The sequence below is a fragment of the Hyla sarda genome, chromosome 1 (genome assembly GCF_029499605.1).
Source record: "Hyla sarda isolate aHylSar1 chromosome 1, aHylSar1.hap1, whole genome shotgun sequence".
In the NCBI taxonomy this organism is placed as follows: Eukaryota; Metazoa; Chordata; class Amphibia; order Anura; family Hylidae; genus Hyla; species Hyla sarda.
The window spans coordinates 103,064,041-103,082,982 of record NC_079189.1 but is presented as its reverse complement, the minus strand read 5'-3'; the positions used below and the strand labels follow the sequence as shown (position 1 = coordinate 103,082,982).

Below are 18,942 nucleotides of genomic sequence, written 5' to 3'. Positions count from 1 at the left end.
AGTCTGGCACAATCAAAGTTTGCACTATGAAAAAATGAGACAGTTTTAAGAATTCTAGGCCAATGTTCGAAAAAAAAGGCACCAAAATTGTGGCATAAAATCTTTGTGTAAATAAACAAAGTTAATAAAAACTTAAACTAGACCGTCTACAAATTATCAACGGTATAACACAGTGTGATAAATTTTGCATTGTGTTTGAATTACAGTATAAATAAATCTCTCCCGGTGTATCCAAATCACTTTGTAATGTATGACTGCACGAAACTGGCCTTACTAGTATTAAAAACACAAGTACAGATAAGTCAAAACTTTATTTAGAACTTCAAACAATTCCGAATTTACAAAAAGAAAACCATACAAAGACAGAAATTGGGACATGGAAAAAGAACAGTGCTTGGACTTTTAGATGAACGCAGGGTTCCTTTTTGTTAACGCTGCTGATCTTGAATGACTGTGTTCTAAGACAATATTTTTTATAAACTTTCAAACATGGAAGGAATAGTGCAGATGTTTAATTTTCTTAAGGTCTGCATAATAAAGGTCAGTGCATTTCAAGCCGAACTGGATCCAAAACTATCTGCAATTAAAAAAAAAAAAAAAGTACAATTTAAAATACAACACAGAAAACACAAGTGAGCAGGCAAAACACTTTTTTTTAAGCTTCCTGTAAAGAGACAAAGTCTTAGTGACTCTCTACTGCAGCTCATATTAACCTCTTAAGGACTTAGGGCGTACCTGTATGCCCTAAGCCCGGTGTGAAACAGGGTCACACCGGGTCGGTCTCTGCTGCTAACGATAGCCGGGACCCTGGGCTAAAAGCGTGCGGCACAGATCGTTGTGCCGCCTGCTGTTAACCCTTCAGACGCGGCGGTCAAAGTTGACTGCCACGTCTGAAAAAGTAAACGGTTCCCGGCAGCTCAGTTGGGCTGATCAGGCAATCACGATTAAATGGCGATGTTCCGATCAGCTGGGACGCAGGCGGAGGTCTCCTTACCTCTCTCCGCCTCATCCGATCGGGGATTGATTGCTCCAAGCCTGAGCTACAGGCTTGAGCAATCGAGCCCCTGACTGATCCCTGCAAAGCTATGGCTTTGCAGTGATCAGCATAGGAGATCAGTGTGTGCAGTGCTATAGGTCCCTATGGGAGCTATAACACTGCAAAAAGGAAGTGGGAAAAAAAAGTTAACAAAGGTCATTTAACCCCTTCCCTATTAAAAGTTTGAATCACCCCCGTTTTTCCATAAAAAAAACAAAAAACTGTAGATAAAAATAAACATATGTGGTATCGCTGCGTGCGAAAATGTCCGAACTATAAAAATATATCGTTAATTAAATTGCACAGTCAATAGCGTGTGCGCAAAAAAATTCCAAAGTCCAAAATAGTGTATTTTTGGTCACTTTTTATATGAAAAAATGAATAAAAAGCGATCAAGAAGTCCGATCAATACAAAAATGGTACCGATAAAAACTTCAGAACACGGCACAAAAAAATGAGCCCTCTTACTGGCCCGTACGCGGAAAAAAAAAAAGTTGTAGGGGTTAGAAGATGAGAATTCTTAACATATAAATTTTCCTGCATGTAGTTATGATTTTATTCCGAAGTACGACAATATCCAACCTATATAAGTAGGGTATCATTTTAACCGTATGGACCTACAGAATAATGATAAGGTTTTATTTTTACCGAAAAATGCACTGCGTAGAAACGGAAGCCCCCTAAAGTTACAAAATGAAATTTTTTCTTCAATTTTGTCGCACAATAATTTTTTTTTCCGTTTCGCCCTGGAATTTTTGGTAAAATGACTAATGTCACTGCAAAGTAGAATTGGTGGCGAAAAAATAAGCCATCACATGGATTTTTAGGTGCAAAATTAAAAGGGTTATGATTTTTAGAAGGTGATGAGGAAAAAGTGAAAATGCAAGAACAGAAAAACGCTGAGTCAAAACATCCATCAAAAAGAAGAAACACAGGCAACCCACAAACTTCTCGTGACTTTTTATTTATTTCTTAGGTACATGCAGGCAAAGTGGCTCCTTGCCGCACCGGTAAGCTTGACGCTAGTGCGCTCAGTTATGATCAAGCTTCTTATAAAATTCATATTCAACAGTAGGTTATAACAGAATGGCAAATGCTGGAAATTCCAAGAGCATCCCATGCACAGCTTTTGTGCAGAAGAATGTAAATTGTCTGCCAGTATTTTCTGATAACATGCTGCATTCATCTTGCCACTAATTTTCACACAATTCTCCAAGCCTTTAGAGCTCACCTTTTCCCCCCAGAAAATACACCAGCGAGCCACAACACGTGTTTCACTTAGAGGATTACATTCTTTTCGCTATAGGTCCTCTTTAAACATAGCCCTTATGTTTGCAACCATAAAGCTTTATTTTGGTCTTGTCAGTGATCAAGATACAGATTTGCCCGAAGTCCCATCTACTTGCATGTAACATGTCACCACTAGTGGCAGGTCACTTATTTCTGATGAAAACAAAGATAGGGCCTAATTTATCAAAATGTGTGAGAAAAATTGGAAAGATATTCCCAATGACAGTTCAGCTTTCCTATCTTAGCTCTGGTAAAGTGAAACCTGAGCTGTGATTAGTTACTGTGGGAAAAATCTCTCCAGTTTTACTCTTACACCTATTGATAAATCAGGGCCAGCGTCCCTTGAACTATGGGGCCAACCTTTGAGTAAATCTGTTGCACACTGGCAGCACATGTGCAACAGAAAACTAGTCTCGGCCATTCTTTTGTGAGAATCCATCTCTATTTTTAATATTCCACAAATATACATGTAAGGTATATTCACATGTTCAGAATTTACCTATGGTCTCTTTTATAAAGAAATGCAGAAGAAATCGGAGGCTGGCACTCAGCTTTGTCTTAATCTGAAATAAAGGTCCAAGGCCAGACACGCTTTGTTGACAGGTATCTCTAGTTATAGAAAATGTTTGTGGGGTCTATGTGCTGTAATGTCCAATAGCCAGAACAAAGGTGTTCTAGTGCTCCCCCTTTGTCTCTTGGCTTCATTTACAAGATGTTTAATAGCTACAGACTTACTTTAGAAATCTCAGGTTCAATATAAGAGTGTGTCAGCACTTCCGTATACTCTGTGGTGGTGCACGAGGTAGGGTAAATTCACAAATAGAAAAGATGTACCCAGCACTCACCAGTCATGCAAAGTGAAGATTTATTAAGCCATACACTATACTACACTATGGCTTAATAAATCTTCACTTTGCATCACTGGTGAGTGCTTTGTACCATCTTTTCTACTTGTGACTTTAGAAATCTGTCTGACCTTACCTCTCCAAAACAAAATGCTATTTTTGGGTTTAAAAACTAAAAGCCAATAAACAAATAGCTAAGGTACACTGGAGCACACATTATAGTCAAGTGTTAATTCTGCCATGGAGAGTGCCTCGATACAATAGAAGTGCATGCTTACATAATATATACTCAATAAAAGTGACTCACCAGGCTCTTTCAGCAACAATGCATCTCCTGCCAAATCATCTGCACCATTTTCTTGCCCATTTAAATTCAGTATCTCATCACATAAATTGTTTTTCAGCTCCTCCTTCTCCATCTCAGCCATTAGTTCTGTCTAAAAACAATAGAAATTGAAATCTTCAGCTTAAATACGAAAGTTATTTCAGCGTATTCTTCCTTTTGCTACTGCTAACATACCTTAGGTAAGGTTAGTTTAAGAGGCAAATCCTCAACTTTCACAAAGTCATCTTCATCAGATTTCTGACTCAAATTTCCAGAACCAGTTTCCTGCTAGGGAAAAAAAAAACTTCTCAATAGCAGAATAAAAAAAAAAAAAAAGAGCTGGAGTACAAATATACAGGACAGAATTACCAGAATCAACAAACAGAATGATCTTTAATGCTTTAAGATCCATATGCTACTTCCTCTACAGTTTGTACTTGGTGACAAAGCTACTTGTCCAGACTACAAGAGAAGTACTATGAAAAGTGTCCATGCAAGGGAGCCATGTGACCATTTGCAGAAAATAAAACATTTTTTTTAATAAAATAAAGTCATAGTCATAAAGAAGAAGAAAAAAGTCACATATAAAATACGTTTTACTAGATAATTATGGAGGGATTTTCTAAATAAGACATACCTTTCCGATGTGTTTATTCAGAAAATATAGACCTCTTTTCTCCTTTCTAGCTGGAAAGAGTAAGACCTGCCTAGGTGGACCTGTCTAAACCATGACATTTTATTGCTTAGCTTGCTGTTTCCCATCGGGGGTGCCTCAGGCTTTTGCAAAACTATAACTCCCAGCATGCTTAGACCGCTTCTGGCTTTGCTGCTTGAAAATGGCCCACAGGAAAACCAGCTACTTACAGCTGGGGCAGTTTTTGGAAAAGCCCAGTATTATTCTCTAGATTTATTTTTAATATAAGAATATAAATTGACTACTTACATATTCATTAACCAGGACAGGGGAATCGGTTGCTGGACTGCCAGGTCCTGAGCTTTCTGCTGATGCCAGTGATGACTTGGTATCCACATCTACAGATGAAGACATTTCACTCTCCTTATTCAGTAACAGTGGAGTAGATGTATTGAGGGATAAAACGTCTGCCGATAAGCTTTTCTGGTCTTCCTCTGAAGTCTGGTCATTTCCTAAATCAGAATTATAAAGCTATATTTACACAAGAAGTTAAATGCAATTGTAGTGTTTTTAACCTCCAGCATGCCTTATTACAGTACCTGAGATTGTTTTAAGATGTATTATTTCCGATGCAGTAAAATCTGTCAATAATACTGATGGAGAGTCATCTGGGCATTGAAGATACCAGCACGAGTCAGGCAGTGCAGTCCCAAACCTGCCAGTCCAGGCTTAAGGAACTTCCCATGGCTGCTGCATGTCACTACCAGCCAGTAATTGGAGGGATATCAAGCAAGTCTCAAGGGATGGGGCTTGAGACTGGACTGCCTTAAGGGTATGTTCACACGGAAGAATGTCCGTGTGAAAGTCCCACTGTTTTCAATGAGATTCTGCTGCACTGTGCACACAGTGGAATTACTGTGGCAGATGTTTCTGCTGCAGAAATCCAGATTCTGACATCCGCAAAAAGAATACACTTTTAGTTCGGAAACGTTTTCCAGGCGGACATTCCGCACATTTTACATCGTCAATGCTCACAATTCTCTTCATTGTAAATCAGTATACATCACACCTTTTTAAAAGTTAACAGGATATCATCTGACTGGAGCTATCAAAAAAACAATTACATTTGCTGGTAGATCACCATGAAACTGCAGAAGAGCCGGCAAGTGCACTAAATGAGTGCCTATTACATGGTTTGACTGTCAAGCAGGCACCCCTGGAATGTTTAGGTGGCCCTTTAATCACTCATCAACCACACTTCCCCTATTACAGTGAGCGGTGCCAACAAACTAGTGTTTGCTCTCTTGTCAGCTGATCACTAGGCCCTATTACACAGAGCAATATAACCTTGTTCGGCCAATAAATGCCCATGGAACAGGGCCCTTGTGTTATCTCTGTAAACAAGTGTGGAATCAGTATTAAGGATGTAATAAAACCATGCTGCTTATAATATGGAGACAGGTTACCTGTTTCCTGCTTTAGCATCTCAGTATGTTCATTTGCCATTTCCTTGGGACTATTGTTCAAAACCTGTATTAGTAAAGAACAAGTCATTGCATGCGTTGTGTAATGATCATAGAACTTCTACCAACATATACATAAAACTTACTGCCTCCTTTTCATGTTCCTCTGTATTTTCATTGTTGGCTTCCAGTGATGTCTGTACATCCACAGGTCCTGCCTCAAACTCGTAATTCTCCTCCTCCTCTTCATTTTCATCTTCACCACTGCCATAGTTTGTTAAAGCTTGTGTTTCTGCTTTAGATAAGCCTAACACACGAAAACCATACACATGATTTATTTTATAATAGGAATATATATTATATTCCTATGTTTCTTCACAAGCCTAATTATATTTCCTTCTGTTGGTACACAATTTACGGTATTTATCGGCATATAACACGCACTTTTTAGGATAACATTTTTAGCCTAAAGTCTACCTGCGTGTTATACGCTGATAAGCCGCTGCAGTTCAATGATTTAAAGCGGGCGCAGCGGCTTTGCAGGTGCAGAGACCGCCACCGCTGCCGGCTTCCCTGCCCCTGCCTGTCCTGGGGTCTAGAGCCGGCCCTTCTCTCCCCCTGGCTATCGGTCCCGCTGCCCGTTCTCTCCCCCTGACTATCGGTGCCGGCGCGCCATTGTCGGCGCCGACAGACAGGGGGAGAGAAGGGGCAGCGGCACCCATTGCCAGTGCCGCTGCTCCGTTGCCTCCCCATCCCCTGTTGTTTAATTACCTGTTGCCGGGTCCGCGCTGCTTCAGGCCTCCGGTGTGCGTCCCCTGCGTTGTTGCTATGCACTGCGAGACGCAATGACGTCACTAGTCATTGCGCAGCGCAGTGCATAGCAACGACGCATGGGACGCACACCGGAGGCCTGAAGCAGCGCGGACCCGACCCCGGAAACAGGTAATTATACAACTTGGGATCGGGGAGGCAACGGAGCAGCGGCGCCGGCAATGGGTGCCGCTGCCCCTTCTCTCCCCCTGGCTATCGGCACCGATGCCCCATTGCCGGCACCGGTAGTCAGGGGGAGAGAACGGGCAGCGGCGCAGATAGCCAATGGCAGAGAAGCTGCGGCAGCAGTGCTCTAGACCCCAGGAAATGCAGGGGGAGAGAAGCGGGCAGCGACCGCCCCTCTCCCCTGCCTTTCCTGGGGGTTTATCGGGGTATACGCATGCACACACACGCACCCTCATTTTACCGAGGATATTTGGGTATAAAACTTTTTTTACTCAAATATCCTTGGTAAAATGAGGGTGTGTGTTATAGGCCAGTGCGTAGTATACCACGATAAATACGGTATATCGGAGAGTTCTTTTTCTTGAAACCCATTTGTACACAAGACCTTAGTGACATTTTTATTTTAATATTTTCCCAAGACTGCCTAATAAAATAACTATCTTACCTTCCTCCATACCTCCGGTATCAGGGCACTCTGTCCGTGGCTGGCAACACTGCTTTCCCCCGAGCCGCAGAGATTGGAGTCTGCAGCCGAGGGAAATGACATCACATCTAAAGCTCCTGGAAAGCAAGTGGTCAACAGAGAGCAGCCTGATAACGGAGCCTACAAGAGAGAGGAGGAAGGCGAGTTAAAGTTTTTATTATTTTATTAGGCAGTGTGGGGACATTACTAAAATGAAAAATGAAACCTTTAAGTGAAAGAAGGAACACACTAAAATTCTTACTAATAGACACAGGCATGTCATTTCCATCTTCCTCCTCTGAAATGTCAGACCTTCCACTGTGAGCTTCAGAAACATCAATATTTTTCGTCTGCGTTTTTGGTAATGTCTCAGTTTCATCTTTGTCCTAACAAGAAGATGAAAAACAAACATTTTAATAGGGCAACGACTTGATGTTTTGCCTAAATGGGTAGTACAGTCACAAACTGTACATTTACATTCTGCACCTGTAGACTATGAAACAGGCTAAGGAGCCGGTGAGTAATGGCTACTATCAGCAGTCAGGACCTGCAGCTCTTGCTGATGTCCGGCATTATCCCCTTAGAACCAGCAATAAAAGTCGATCATAAAATGAGCCCTCAAACAGCCCCATATACAAAAAAATTAAAAAATAGATGTCAAAAGGGCTCAAAAGGACAATTTTAAGCATGCTCATTTTCTTACGAAAAGTGAAGTAACAAAAAAAAAAAAATCTATATACATTGTGTAATAGTATTGACTCACAGAAAAAAGGTAAAATTGTAACCATAAAATACACTGTGTAGAAATGAAAAGGTTTGGCTAAGCTTATATAATGCTCCAGGTTTATCATGTTCTGACCTAAACTTTGAAAAGGCAGCAATGGATGAAAAGACAGATTTTCTTTAAACGCAAACATTTAACTTTTATTTAATTTTATAATAGAATGGCTTGAGGCAATGACAAATGATTGCTATTGTCAGCTGACTGGAGTCACTTAAGTGTTTAGAGCTGCAATATATACCGTATTTTTCGCCGTATAAGACGCACTTTTTCTTCCCCAAAACGTGGGGGGAAAAGTTGGTGCGTCTTATACGGCGAATATACGCCCGAGGCTGCCGAGGGCGAGAGCGGGAAGTCAGCTGTAAGTACAGAGGCTGCGGCGGTGCGGTACAGCGCTGACTACCCGCTCCCCACCCGCAGCAGCCTCATGACCCCCGGTGAATTTTTCACCTCTCACCGGCTATGTTTATTGCCCTACGCCTGGAACATACAGTTCCGGGCGCCGGGCAAGTGAATTACTAATAACTGTATACTAAAAACCAGGGGGCCTCCAGCTGTTCTGAAACTACAACTACCAGCATGCCCAGACCGGCAAAGGCTGTCTGGGCATGCTGGTAGTTGTAGTTTCACAACAGCTGGAGGCCCCCTGGTTTTTAATATACAGTATTAGTTTTTACCTGCTCTGGCCGGCCCCCGCCTGCAGCCGCACACAGGAGCCGGCCCGGGCAGATAAAATCATAGGTTTTCCTATGCCGGACATCCCTATGTCCCGAAAAATCTTTTCGGGACATAAGGATGTCCGCGGGTCACTCACCATTCCCCAGCCGATGCGCGTCCTCCTCCGGTCCTCCTGCGATCCTCTGCCTCTCTATGGTTGTACGCACGGGACCTCAGTGACGTCCCGTGCGTACAACCATAGAGGCGCCGGAGGACCGGAGGAAGACGCACGCCGACCGGGGCCTGGTGAGTGACCGGCGGTGTGTAATCTTCAGCGTTCCGGTCACCGCTCCTCCGGTCCCGGCACCTACTGCTATGGTCCATAGGCCATAGCAGTAGATGTGACACTCGGCCAGAGGAGCGGTGACCGGAACACTGTGGGGGCAGCACACAGAGATACAGCCTCCAGCCATACACTGTATATGGCTTGAAGCTGTATGTCTGTGGGGGGGAGCTGCCTACTATTGTGGGGGAACTATAATGCCAGCCATTGTGGGGGAACTATACTGCCAACCATTGTGGGGGAACTATACTGCCAACCATTGTGGGGGAACTATACTGCCAACCATTGTGGGGGGAGGGGGGAGGAGCTGCCTACCATTGTGGGGGAACTATACTGCCAACTATTGTGGGGGAACTATACTGCCAACCATTGTGGGGGGGAGGGGGGAGGAGCTGCCTACCATTGTGGGGGAACTATACTGCCAACCATTGTGGGGGGAGGGGGGAGGAGCTGCCTACCATTGTGGGGGAACTATACTGCCAATCATTGTGGGGGGGAGGGGGAAGGAGCTGCCTACCGTTGTGGGGGAACTATACTGCCAACTATTGTGGGGGGGGGGGAGGGGGGAGGAGCTGCCTATCATTGTGGGGGAACTATACTGCCAACTATTGTGGGGGAACTATACTGATATAAAATATTTTACTACAGTATTTGGTTCAGAATCTTTTTTTTCTAGATTTTCCTCCTTTAAAATTGGGTGCGTCTTATATGCCGGAGCGTCTTATATGGCGAAAAATACGGTATGTAAAGATTCATACAAATCTAGATTTTGGTTTGCTAGAGGAGGGAACATTTACCCCCAATTGGTGTCCATTATGGATGGTGAACGTGGTGAATAACAAATACATATATAAATACCTTGTCTTCATCATCAATCTCTCCAGTTTCAGTGTTTTCTTCAGACACAAAAATTTTCTTTGCCTAAAAGAAAATATCAAAATGAAATTGCAAACTCTGCATTCATGAGGCTAATGTTATCTTTATTGATTTATTACGTTTTCCTCCCTAATATGTACAGTCTAACAGGATAGGGAAAATGTGTATTATCACGGAGGGGTCTGAGGGTCATGAGTCTTTTGGTGGATTGGAGCAGCAGTCATGTTTGTGCGAACCACTGCTCTACTGTCTATGGGAGCTGCCAGAGACAGCTGAGTATAGCTCTGGGCTGTCTCTGGAGGCTCTTGATATGGAAACTAAATATACAATAGTAACTGGATGATTAAATACCAGAAAACAAGGATTCTGTGAGCAAGAACATGAGATATGGTTGCATGTTGGGGAGGTAGGCCAACCTTGAGAGACAAGACAGTTTCTTTTGAATCTGGGACGGTCTCCAATGATTATGAGGGCTGGGGCATGTTTTCTTATGATCATGTGAGAAAATGCTGAGTGCATATCCAAAACAATATAATCTGTTATATATTTCTAGTGTATAAAAGATGGGAAGCCATTTTCAATAAACAGATCAACACATTATGGTCTTCGTACCAGCTTGTCTGTGTATTCATTAATGTAGCTTTTCTCATTTGACCAAATTATACCTCTTATCCTAATTTGGACCCACACAGGTGACCTGTAAATGAATGTTTATCCAGATCTCTCTCAGATACAATGCATGGAGTACTGTTGTGCAGAAGGGACCAACAATCTGTAACAACTGAAGAATGGACCCCGTTTTCCATATTGTGGGGGTACCATTAGTCAGACCCCTGTGATCATACATTCATACCCTATGCTGTGGACTGTGGTAAGTTGTAATGGTGGGACAATCCATTTAATGCAAATCTGGTGTACATGCCCTATTAAAATACAGGCCTGACTGGTGTGGTCTGGCAGTAGGCACATAGATCACTGGACTAGTCACCAGTTCTAAACAGCACAGCTCTACTAAGATGAATGGAAGAAACCTCCAAAATGTACTTTCACAATTCTCATTTACTAGAAATGATATAATTTGCAATTTTGGATGATTAACTCACAGGTGTCACAGCACATAAACCATAGATATAATCATGCACTTTACAGCCACTCAAAGGTTAAATAAACTTCAACTTGTCTGGTGATTTCATTTCAGCTGTTATATATGTCCCTTATATCACTAATATCTGCTCTCATCCATAAAGAAATATTTATTTTGGAGCATAATCTATCTGATCAGAATCTTAAACTGCAGGTGTTCTTGTAGCTAAATTAATGTGATTTAAATATCACATTTGCATAGTATATTTTCACTTTAGCATATTCTAAAACAAGTGAAAGCTTGGGAAAAAGTCACAGGTATAAATGGATCGTGGTACATCTCCATCACTTAGGTCAGATAGGAGAATATAAATCAGTGTTCCATTTTCTCCTTGAAGGCCTTTATGCTGCTAATCCATGTGATTTACCCTTCTCTATGCCTACATTACTATCAGATTTATTGTCCGAAGATCTCAAAGCACAAAACATCTGCTCTAAATCTACTTTGGTTAAAAATCATTCACAAAGCCAAGTGCTCCTCTGGAATAGGGCAGAATGTATTGTTCCAACTAAACCAAGCAATATGAACAGCACTTTGGTAAGATCACAAAGTCTCTTATAGTAGGGAGAGCACCTAGGAACAAGTGGTGGCAAAGTGAATTCTATAAAGCAGTATTTTGCAGGGTTTAAACAGGAACCAATTCCAGAGCAGAATGCCCAGGATTGTCACATGGCACTGAGAAAGATGTCTTGCAGCATTCCCTTTCTTCATATTCATGATGGCAGAAAATACAAGCTTTCCTTCTTAGTTTGTTGTGGCAATAAAACTAAGGACTAGAACATATTCCCTAACTTTCTGGATGGTCAAAGAGGGACACATTGTTTATTCTGTAAAATATGTTTGTATGGAAAAATGACATGAATCATATATGATTCAATCTAATTCAAAATAAATATAATAAAGTTATTAAAGCAAAACTACCGTATTTCCCAGGTCAAAATTAGGAATGTTTAGGGATCACAGAGGGATGTAAGTCAAAAGCAGTAACTGTCAATACAAAACTGGGGCCCCTAACGTGTACCGTTAAAAACCTTTTTATATAATGTAGATAATACCATTATATATACACTGCTAAAAAAAATTAACTTTAAACAATACAATGTAACTCCAAGTCAATCACACTTCTGTGAAATCACACTGTCCACTCAGGTAGAACACTGATTGACAATTTCACATGCTGTTGTGCAAATGGAACAGACAACAGGTGGAAATTATAGGCAATTAGCAAGACACCACCAATAAAGAAATGGTTCTGCAGGTGGTAACCACAGACCACTTCTCAGTTCCTATACTTCCTGGCTAATGTTTTGGTCACTTTTGAATGCTGGCGGTGCTTTCACTCTAGTGGTAGCATGAGACGGAGTCTACAACCCACACAAGTGGCTCAGGTAGTGAAGCTCATCCAGAATGGCACATCAATGCGAGCTGTGCCAAGAAGGTTTGCTGTGTCTGTCAGTGTAGTGTCCAGAGCATAGAAGCACTACCAGGAGACAGGCCAGTACATTGGGAGAAGTGGAGGAGGCTAACAACCCAGCAGTAGGACCACTACCTCCGCCTTTGTGCAAGGAGTAGCAGGAGGAGCTCTGCCAGAGCCCTGCAAAATGACCTCCAGCAGGCCACAAATGTGCATGTGTCAACTCAAACGGTCAGAAACCGACTCCATGAGGGTGGTATGAGGGCCCGACGTCCACAGCTGGGGGTTGTGCTTACAGCCCAACACAGTGCAGGACGATCGGCATTTGCCAGAGAACACCAAGATTGGCAAATTCCCCACTGGCACCCTGTGCTCTTCACAAATGAAAGCAGGTTCACACTGAGCACATTACAGAGTCTGGCGACGCCGTAAAGAACATTCTGCTGCCTGCATCATCCTCGAGCATGACCGATTTGGCGGTGGGTCAGTAATGGTGTGGGGTGGTATTTCTTTGGGGGGACGCACAGCCATTTGCTAGCCAGAGGTAGCCTGACTGCCATTAGGTACCGAGATGAGATCCTCAGACCCCTTGTGAGACCATATGCTGGTGCGGTTGGCCCTGGGTTCCTCCTAATGCAAGACAATGCTAGACGTCATGTGGCTGGAGTGTGTCAGAAGTTCCTGCAAGAGGAAGGCATTGATGTTATAGACTGGCCTGCTCGTTCCCCAGACATGAATCCGATTGAGCACATCTGGGACATCATGTCTCGCTCCATCCATCAATATCACATTACACCACAGACTGTCCAGGAGTTCGCGACCATCCGCCACCTCATCAGGAGCATGCCCAGGTGTTCTAGGGAGATCATATGGGCACGTGGAGGCCACATACACTACTGAGCCTCATTTTGACTTGTTTAAAGGACATTAAATTAAAGTTGGATCAGCCTGTAGTATGGTTTTCCACTTTGATTTTGAGTGTGACTCCATATCTAGACCTCCATGGGTTGATAAATTTGATTTCCATTGATAATTTGTGTGTGATTTTGTCAGCACATTCAACTATGTAAAGACGGAAATATTTCATACGATTAGTTCATTCATTCAGATGTAGGATGGGTTATCTTAGTGTTCCCTTCATTTTTTTGGAGCAGTGTATATTTGAAATACACATTGGTTAAAAAATGTGTATATTTTTTTGTCCCTACAGCTAGTGCCTGTACGTTTTGGTGAGGAGTCCAAATACAGGAATTGGTATTTGGACTCCTCAGAGAGACACACAGGCAATAGCTGCAGGGACAACATTTTATCACACAAAAATACCCAATTTTTAATCAATGTATATTACAAATATACATATAATAGTATTATCTACATTATATAAAAAGTTTTTGTTAACAACACAAGTTCTTGTTAGTGCCACAAGTAAGCACATTAATTTGGTGGTTGGGTAAAACTTAGCATGAGGTGACTGTCAGCCTACTGGCCATCTTTAATCAGATATCTCCACTAAGCATACAGTAACATTTCTGTATTACCATGGGGAATCTTGAAATGTTAAAGGTTCTATGTCCATAATTTTTTCTTACACGTCATGGCAGCTTTTAGGAAAAAATGTTTAGGAAAAAAAAACAGGAGAAAATGGACCATGTCAAACACACCTCTCCCCAGTTAATAGCTGCTCACTTGAAATACTTTAACAGTGACCAACACTATACTGTATATGAGCTTTGTAGTAATATTAAAGTGAATCATACATCACTGTAATAAGGAAATCAGTCCCTGTTTCATACTGTGTGTGGGTCAGGCAGCATGAAACTGATAGCAGGTTCCCTTTAAACATGTACATTTTAATTTTTCAAAAATAGCAAAGGATGTTCACCTATCATACTGGCAGTCAACCAAATCTTGACCACCGAATAACAAATTTCTAGTTTAAATACCATTAAAAAAAATGTAATTAAAAATGTATGCCTTTTACATTTATATTATAATGCCACTGAATGTTTGCCAAAGAAAGTTTTATGACCCCCAAGGTGCCTTCAATGGTAGCAATAAATTGCAGAAAGAAAACAAATGCACACATCCATTAGACCCACAACCTGTTAAGGCATTTAATGCGACATACACATTTTATATGTTATAATAAAAAGATAAAATTATCGACCTCTTTTGAGAAAGACTGCAAAACATCAGCATCAGCATTTTGTTGGCTTCTGCTCTGCACTGAGCTGCTAGTATTGTCCAGGTCTTGCATCAGCCTAAAAAAGGCCAATTCATTGAACAACACTTCTGAAATTTCAACAAGAAGATCTTCTCCACAATCCTTCAGTTTTTTATTACTAAACTTTGCCAATGAATCCTACAAAACACAAAAAGGATAATCAATGATGGATCCACAAAGATTAATGTTTCCGTAGTTATGTACTTTATACATTCACACACACCGGATCCACTGCAGAATTACAGATCAGCAGTTGTAAAATTCGAGGTTGTGGATAGGGGGATAAAATGTCTGATTGCAGGGGGCCTGCTGCTGGGACCCCTGCGATCTCTGTGCAGCACTTGGCATTTATTTAGAATGCTGGGTGCGGGTGTTGAAACGTCACGGCCAGGTCCATCACATCCCCTCCCATAGACTTACATTGAGGTGGCGTGGCGGTGACGTCATGACTCCCGCTTCAAGGGTTCGGAACAAAATGTTCTGAACGTTGGGGCAGCGGAGTACCCCTTTAAAAGGGGATGTCTGTAACAATAAAAAGATCTACAACTTTCTAATATTCTGTATGTTTCAATGTCCTATCATTTTCAAGATGTTAGTTTGCGGTCAGTGAATGAGAACACTGTTGTATATTCACAGAAAGCAAACCAGTAACATACTCTCTGCTCAAATGTAGATACAAATGTATGCTGTTTAGACAATGCTCTGTAAAGGTCCTTTTCACAAGCTGACACTTCCCAGATAGCAAGTGCTGATCTTTATGATTTGTGTTCATTTGCAGAGCATTTACAAGTGAATAATTATTCGGAAAAAAATAACGGGGGCACAACAAGTAAAAAAAATTGGAGCACAACACGTAAAAACAGTGTTGGAATGAAGACACCTGATGCTATAAAATGAAAAACCTCAGTTTGCTAATTTAACTGACCAAAGGTTCACTATATAACAACCAACTGACTTTGGCAAAAGGGCCCAGCTATCTTGTATGCATATAACGTGCCCAAACTCTCATTTCATTTGGGGGAAAGAAGGACCAACATGCTGAAGTTCAATAACCATTCCTTTTGTTGTCAAGGAATATAAGTTGCTACTGTATGCTTTCTCCATTTCACTCTCCCTTCTGAGATGCAAGCTGCAGCTGCAGTACGGCTACTCTTGGTCTAGTTATATACTGAGTGAGGCCCCTATTCACCCTTCTATACTAAGTCAGTATGTGTCTTTTTCACCGTACTCACCGTTTAAAAAAAATTATAAAAATAAAAAGCACCAATTTCAAGAAAAAATTACTACATACTTCTGTCATGGCGAGAATATATTTTGCTCATCAGCTTTAAAAAGCTGTAGCTTTGCAGAATATCATTATATACCTGTAAGATGCTGCCTAGCTGTTTGTGAAAGAATTTCACAAATTCTTTGCTCTCATCATTCTGCTGCGTTAAAGTCAGAACCATTCGCCTGATAGAAGTCAGGAGATGAGGAGAGCACACTTCTTCCATGTGTTCCTGCAAACACACAAATGACAAGTTTCAGCAAATGGCATTAAGCAGGCAAACAATTGACACAATACTGTATACCCTAATATTATAAGAGAATGGAACTATTCTTACCTGTTGTTTCTCCAGGCTCCCCTGCAGATGTGTCTTCAAAAATAAATGAGGGGGGCAAGGTAAAATTAATATGTACAATGCCACCCCTTTAATACCATTAGCTTCTATCAAGCTTTAGAAGCCCAGTTGCAAATAAGCCAAAATATGGTTATTGTGATTAAAAAATTAAATAATAATAATATATTATATTATAATATATATATATACACACACACACACAGTACAGAACAAAAGTTTGGATACACCTCATTCAGAGTTTTCTTTATTTTCATGACTATGAAAATTGTAGATTCACACTGAAGGCATCAAAACTATGAATTAACACATGTGGAATTATATACATAACAACAAAGTGTGACAATATGTCATATTCTAGGTTCTAGCCACCTTTTGCTTTGATTACTGCTTTGCACACTCTTGGCATTCTCTTGATGAGCTTCGAGAGGTAGTTACCTGAAATGGTCTTCCAACAGTCTTGAAGGCGTTCCCAGAGATGCTTAGCACTTGTTGGCCTTTTTGCCTTCACTCTGCGGTCCAGCTCACCCCAAACCATCTTGATTGGGTTCAGGTCTGGTGACTGTGGAGGCCAGGTCATCTGGCACAGCACCCCATCACTCTCTTTCTTGGTCAAATAGCCCTTACACAGCCTGGAGGTGTGTTTGGGGTCATTGTCCTGTTGAAAAATAAATGATGCTGTGGTAGCCATGCTGGTTCAGTATGCCTTCAATTTTGAATAAATCCCCAACAGTGTCACCAGCAAAGCACCCCCACACCATCACACCCCCTCCTCCACACCAGCACACCTGTGAAGTGAAAACCATTTCAGGTGACTACCTCTTGAATCTCAAGAGAATGCCAAGAGTGTGCAGTAATGAAGCAAAAGGTGACTACTTTGAAGAACCTAGAATATGACATATTTTCAGTTGTTTCACACTTTTTTTTTATGAATATAAAATTCCACATAGTCATGAAAATAAAGAAAACTCTGAATGAGAAGGTGTGTCCAAACTTTTGGTCTGTACTGTATGTATAAGACATTCAATGTCCTATGTAGCACATAGGCGAGTGTTGTATATACACTGCTCAAAAAACAATAAAGGGAACTTTTAAACAACACAATATAACTTCAAGTCAATCACACTTCTGTGAAATCACACTGTCCATTCAGGAAGCAACACTGATTGACAATCAATTTCACATGCTGTTGTGCAAATGGAACAGACAACAGGTGGAAAGTATAGGCAATTAGCAATACACCCACAATAAAGGAGTGGTTCTGGAGGTGGTGAGCACTTCTCAGTTACTATGCTTCCTGGCTGATGTTTTGGTCACTTTTGAATGCTGACGGTACTTTCACTCTAGTGGTAGCATGAGACTGAGTCTACAACCCACACAAGTGGCTCAGGTAGTGCAGCTCATCCAGGATGGCACATCAATGCGAGCTGTGGCAAGAAGGTTTGCTGTGTCTGTTCGCATAGTGTCCAGAGCATGGAGACGCTACCAGGAGACAGGCCAGTACATCAGGAGACAGGGAGGAGGCCGTAGAAGGGCAACAACCCAGCAGCAGGACTGCTACCTCCGCCTTTGTGCAAAGAGGAGCAGGAGGAGCACTGCCAGAGCCCTGCAAAATGATCTCCAGCAGGCCACAAATGTGCATGTGTCCACTCAAACGGTCAGAAATAGACTCCATGAGGGTGGTATGAGGGCCCGACATCCACAGGTGGGGGTTGTGCTTACAGCCCAACACTGTGCAGGATGTTTGGCATTTGCCAGAGAACACCAAGATTGGCAAATTCGCAACTGGCGCCCTGTGCTCTTCACAGATGAAAGCAGGTTCACATTAGCACATGTGACAAAGTCTGGCAATGCAGTGGAGAACATTCTGCTGCCTGCATCATCCTCCAGTATGACCGGTTTGGTGGTGGGTCAGTAATGGTGTGGGGCGGCATTTTTTTGGGGGGGCCGCACAGCCCTCCATGTGCTTGCCAGAGGTAGCCTGACTGCCATTAGGAACCGAGATGAGATCCTCAGACCCTTGTGAGACCATTTGCTGGTGCGGTTGACCCTGGGTTCCTCCTAATGCAAGACAATGCTAGACCTCATGTGGCTGGAGTGTGTCAGCAGTTCCTGCAGGAGGAAGGCACTGATGCTATGGACTGGCCCGCCAGTTCCCCAGACCTGAATCCGATTGAGCACATCTGGGACATCATGTCTTGCTCCATCCACCAATGCCACGTTGCACCGCAGACTGTCCAGTAGTTGGCAGATGCTTTAGTCCAGGTCTGGGAGGACATCCATCAGGTGACCATCCACTATCTCATCAGGAGCATGTCCAGGCATTGTAGGGAGGTCATACGGGCACGTGGAGGCCACACACACTACTGAGCCTCATTTTCACTTGTTATAAGGACATTACATCAAAGTTAGATCAGCCTGTAGTGTGGTTTTCCACTTTGATTTTGAGTGTGACTCTATATCCAGACCTCCATGGGCTGATAAATTTGATTTCCATTGATAATTTGTGTGTGATTTTGTTGTCAGCACATTCAACTATGTAAAGACGAAAGTATTTCATACGATTAGTTCATTCATTCAGATCTAAGATTTGTTATTTTGGTGTCCCCTTTATTTTTTTGAGCAGTGTATATTGATTGTCTCCTATGATAAAAGGAGAACTCACAGAATCTGCTAAGAAAAGCTAATGAAAGGAAAAATAAATCACTATCACATATTACCACATTTCCCATAGCCAGTGGCTTATCCGTTTATAAGTAATTCGATATGCACCTTAAATAGTATGCTGGGCATATGCTTTTAGTTTAGAAATACCATAGCTTACAACAACTA

The 18,942-nt window shown here is 42.0% G+C and overlaps 1 protein-coding gene across 12 annotated transcripts in view; it reads right to left on the bottom strand.

The window, feature by feature from the left end:
* Positions 1 to 292: 292 nt before the first annotated feature.
* PCM1 (pericentriolar material 1) overlaps positions 293 to 18,942 on the bottom strand; it is a 175,261-nt gene continuing 156,611 nt past the window's right edge. For 7 of the 12 annotated variants that reach the window (XM_056559117.1, XM_056559143.1, XM_056559170.1 and 4 more), the window contains 11 exons: positions 16,096 to 16,128; positions 15,856 to 15,990; positions 14,435 to 14,629; positions 9,692 to 9,754; positions 7,315 to 7,438; positions 5,740 to 5,900; positions 5,597 to 5,660; positions 4,440 to 4,642; positions 3,692 to 3,784; positions 3,479 to 3,608; positions 293 to 577 (listed from right to left, as the gene is read on the bottom strand). In XM_056559117.1, coding sequence (XP_056415092.1) covers positions 552 to 577; positions 3,479 to 3,608; positions 3,692 to 3,784; positions 4,440 to 4,642; positions 5,597 to 5,660; positions 5,740 to 5,900; positions 7,315 to 7,438; positions 9,692 to 9,754; positions 14,435 to 14,629; positions 15,856 to 15,990; positions 16,096 to 16,128 — 1,227 coding nt within the window. In that variant the 3' untranslated portion in view covers positions 293 to 551. The remainder of the gene's footprint in view (positions 578 to 3,478; positions 3,609 to 3,691; positions 3,785 to 4,439; positions 4,643 to 5,596; positions 5,661 to 5,739; positions 5,901 to 7,314; positions 7,439 to 9,691; positions 9,755 to 14,434; positions 14,630 to 15,855; positions 15,991 to 16,095; positions 16,129 to 18,942) is intronic. The other 5 variants (XM_056559153.1, XM_056559195.1, XM_056559204.1 and 2 more) reach the window with 3 other exon arrangements.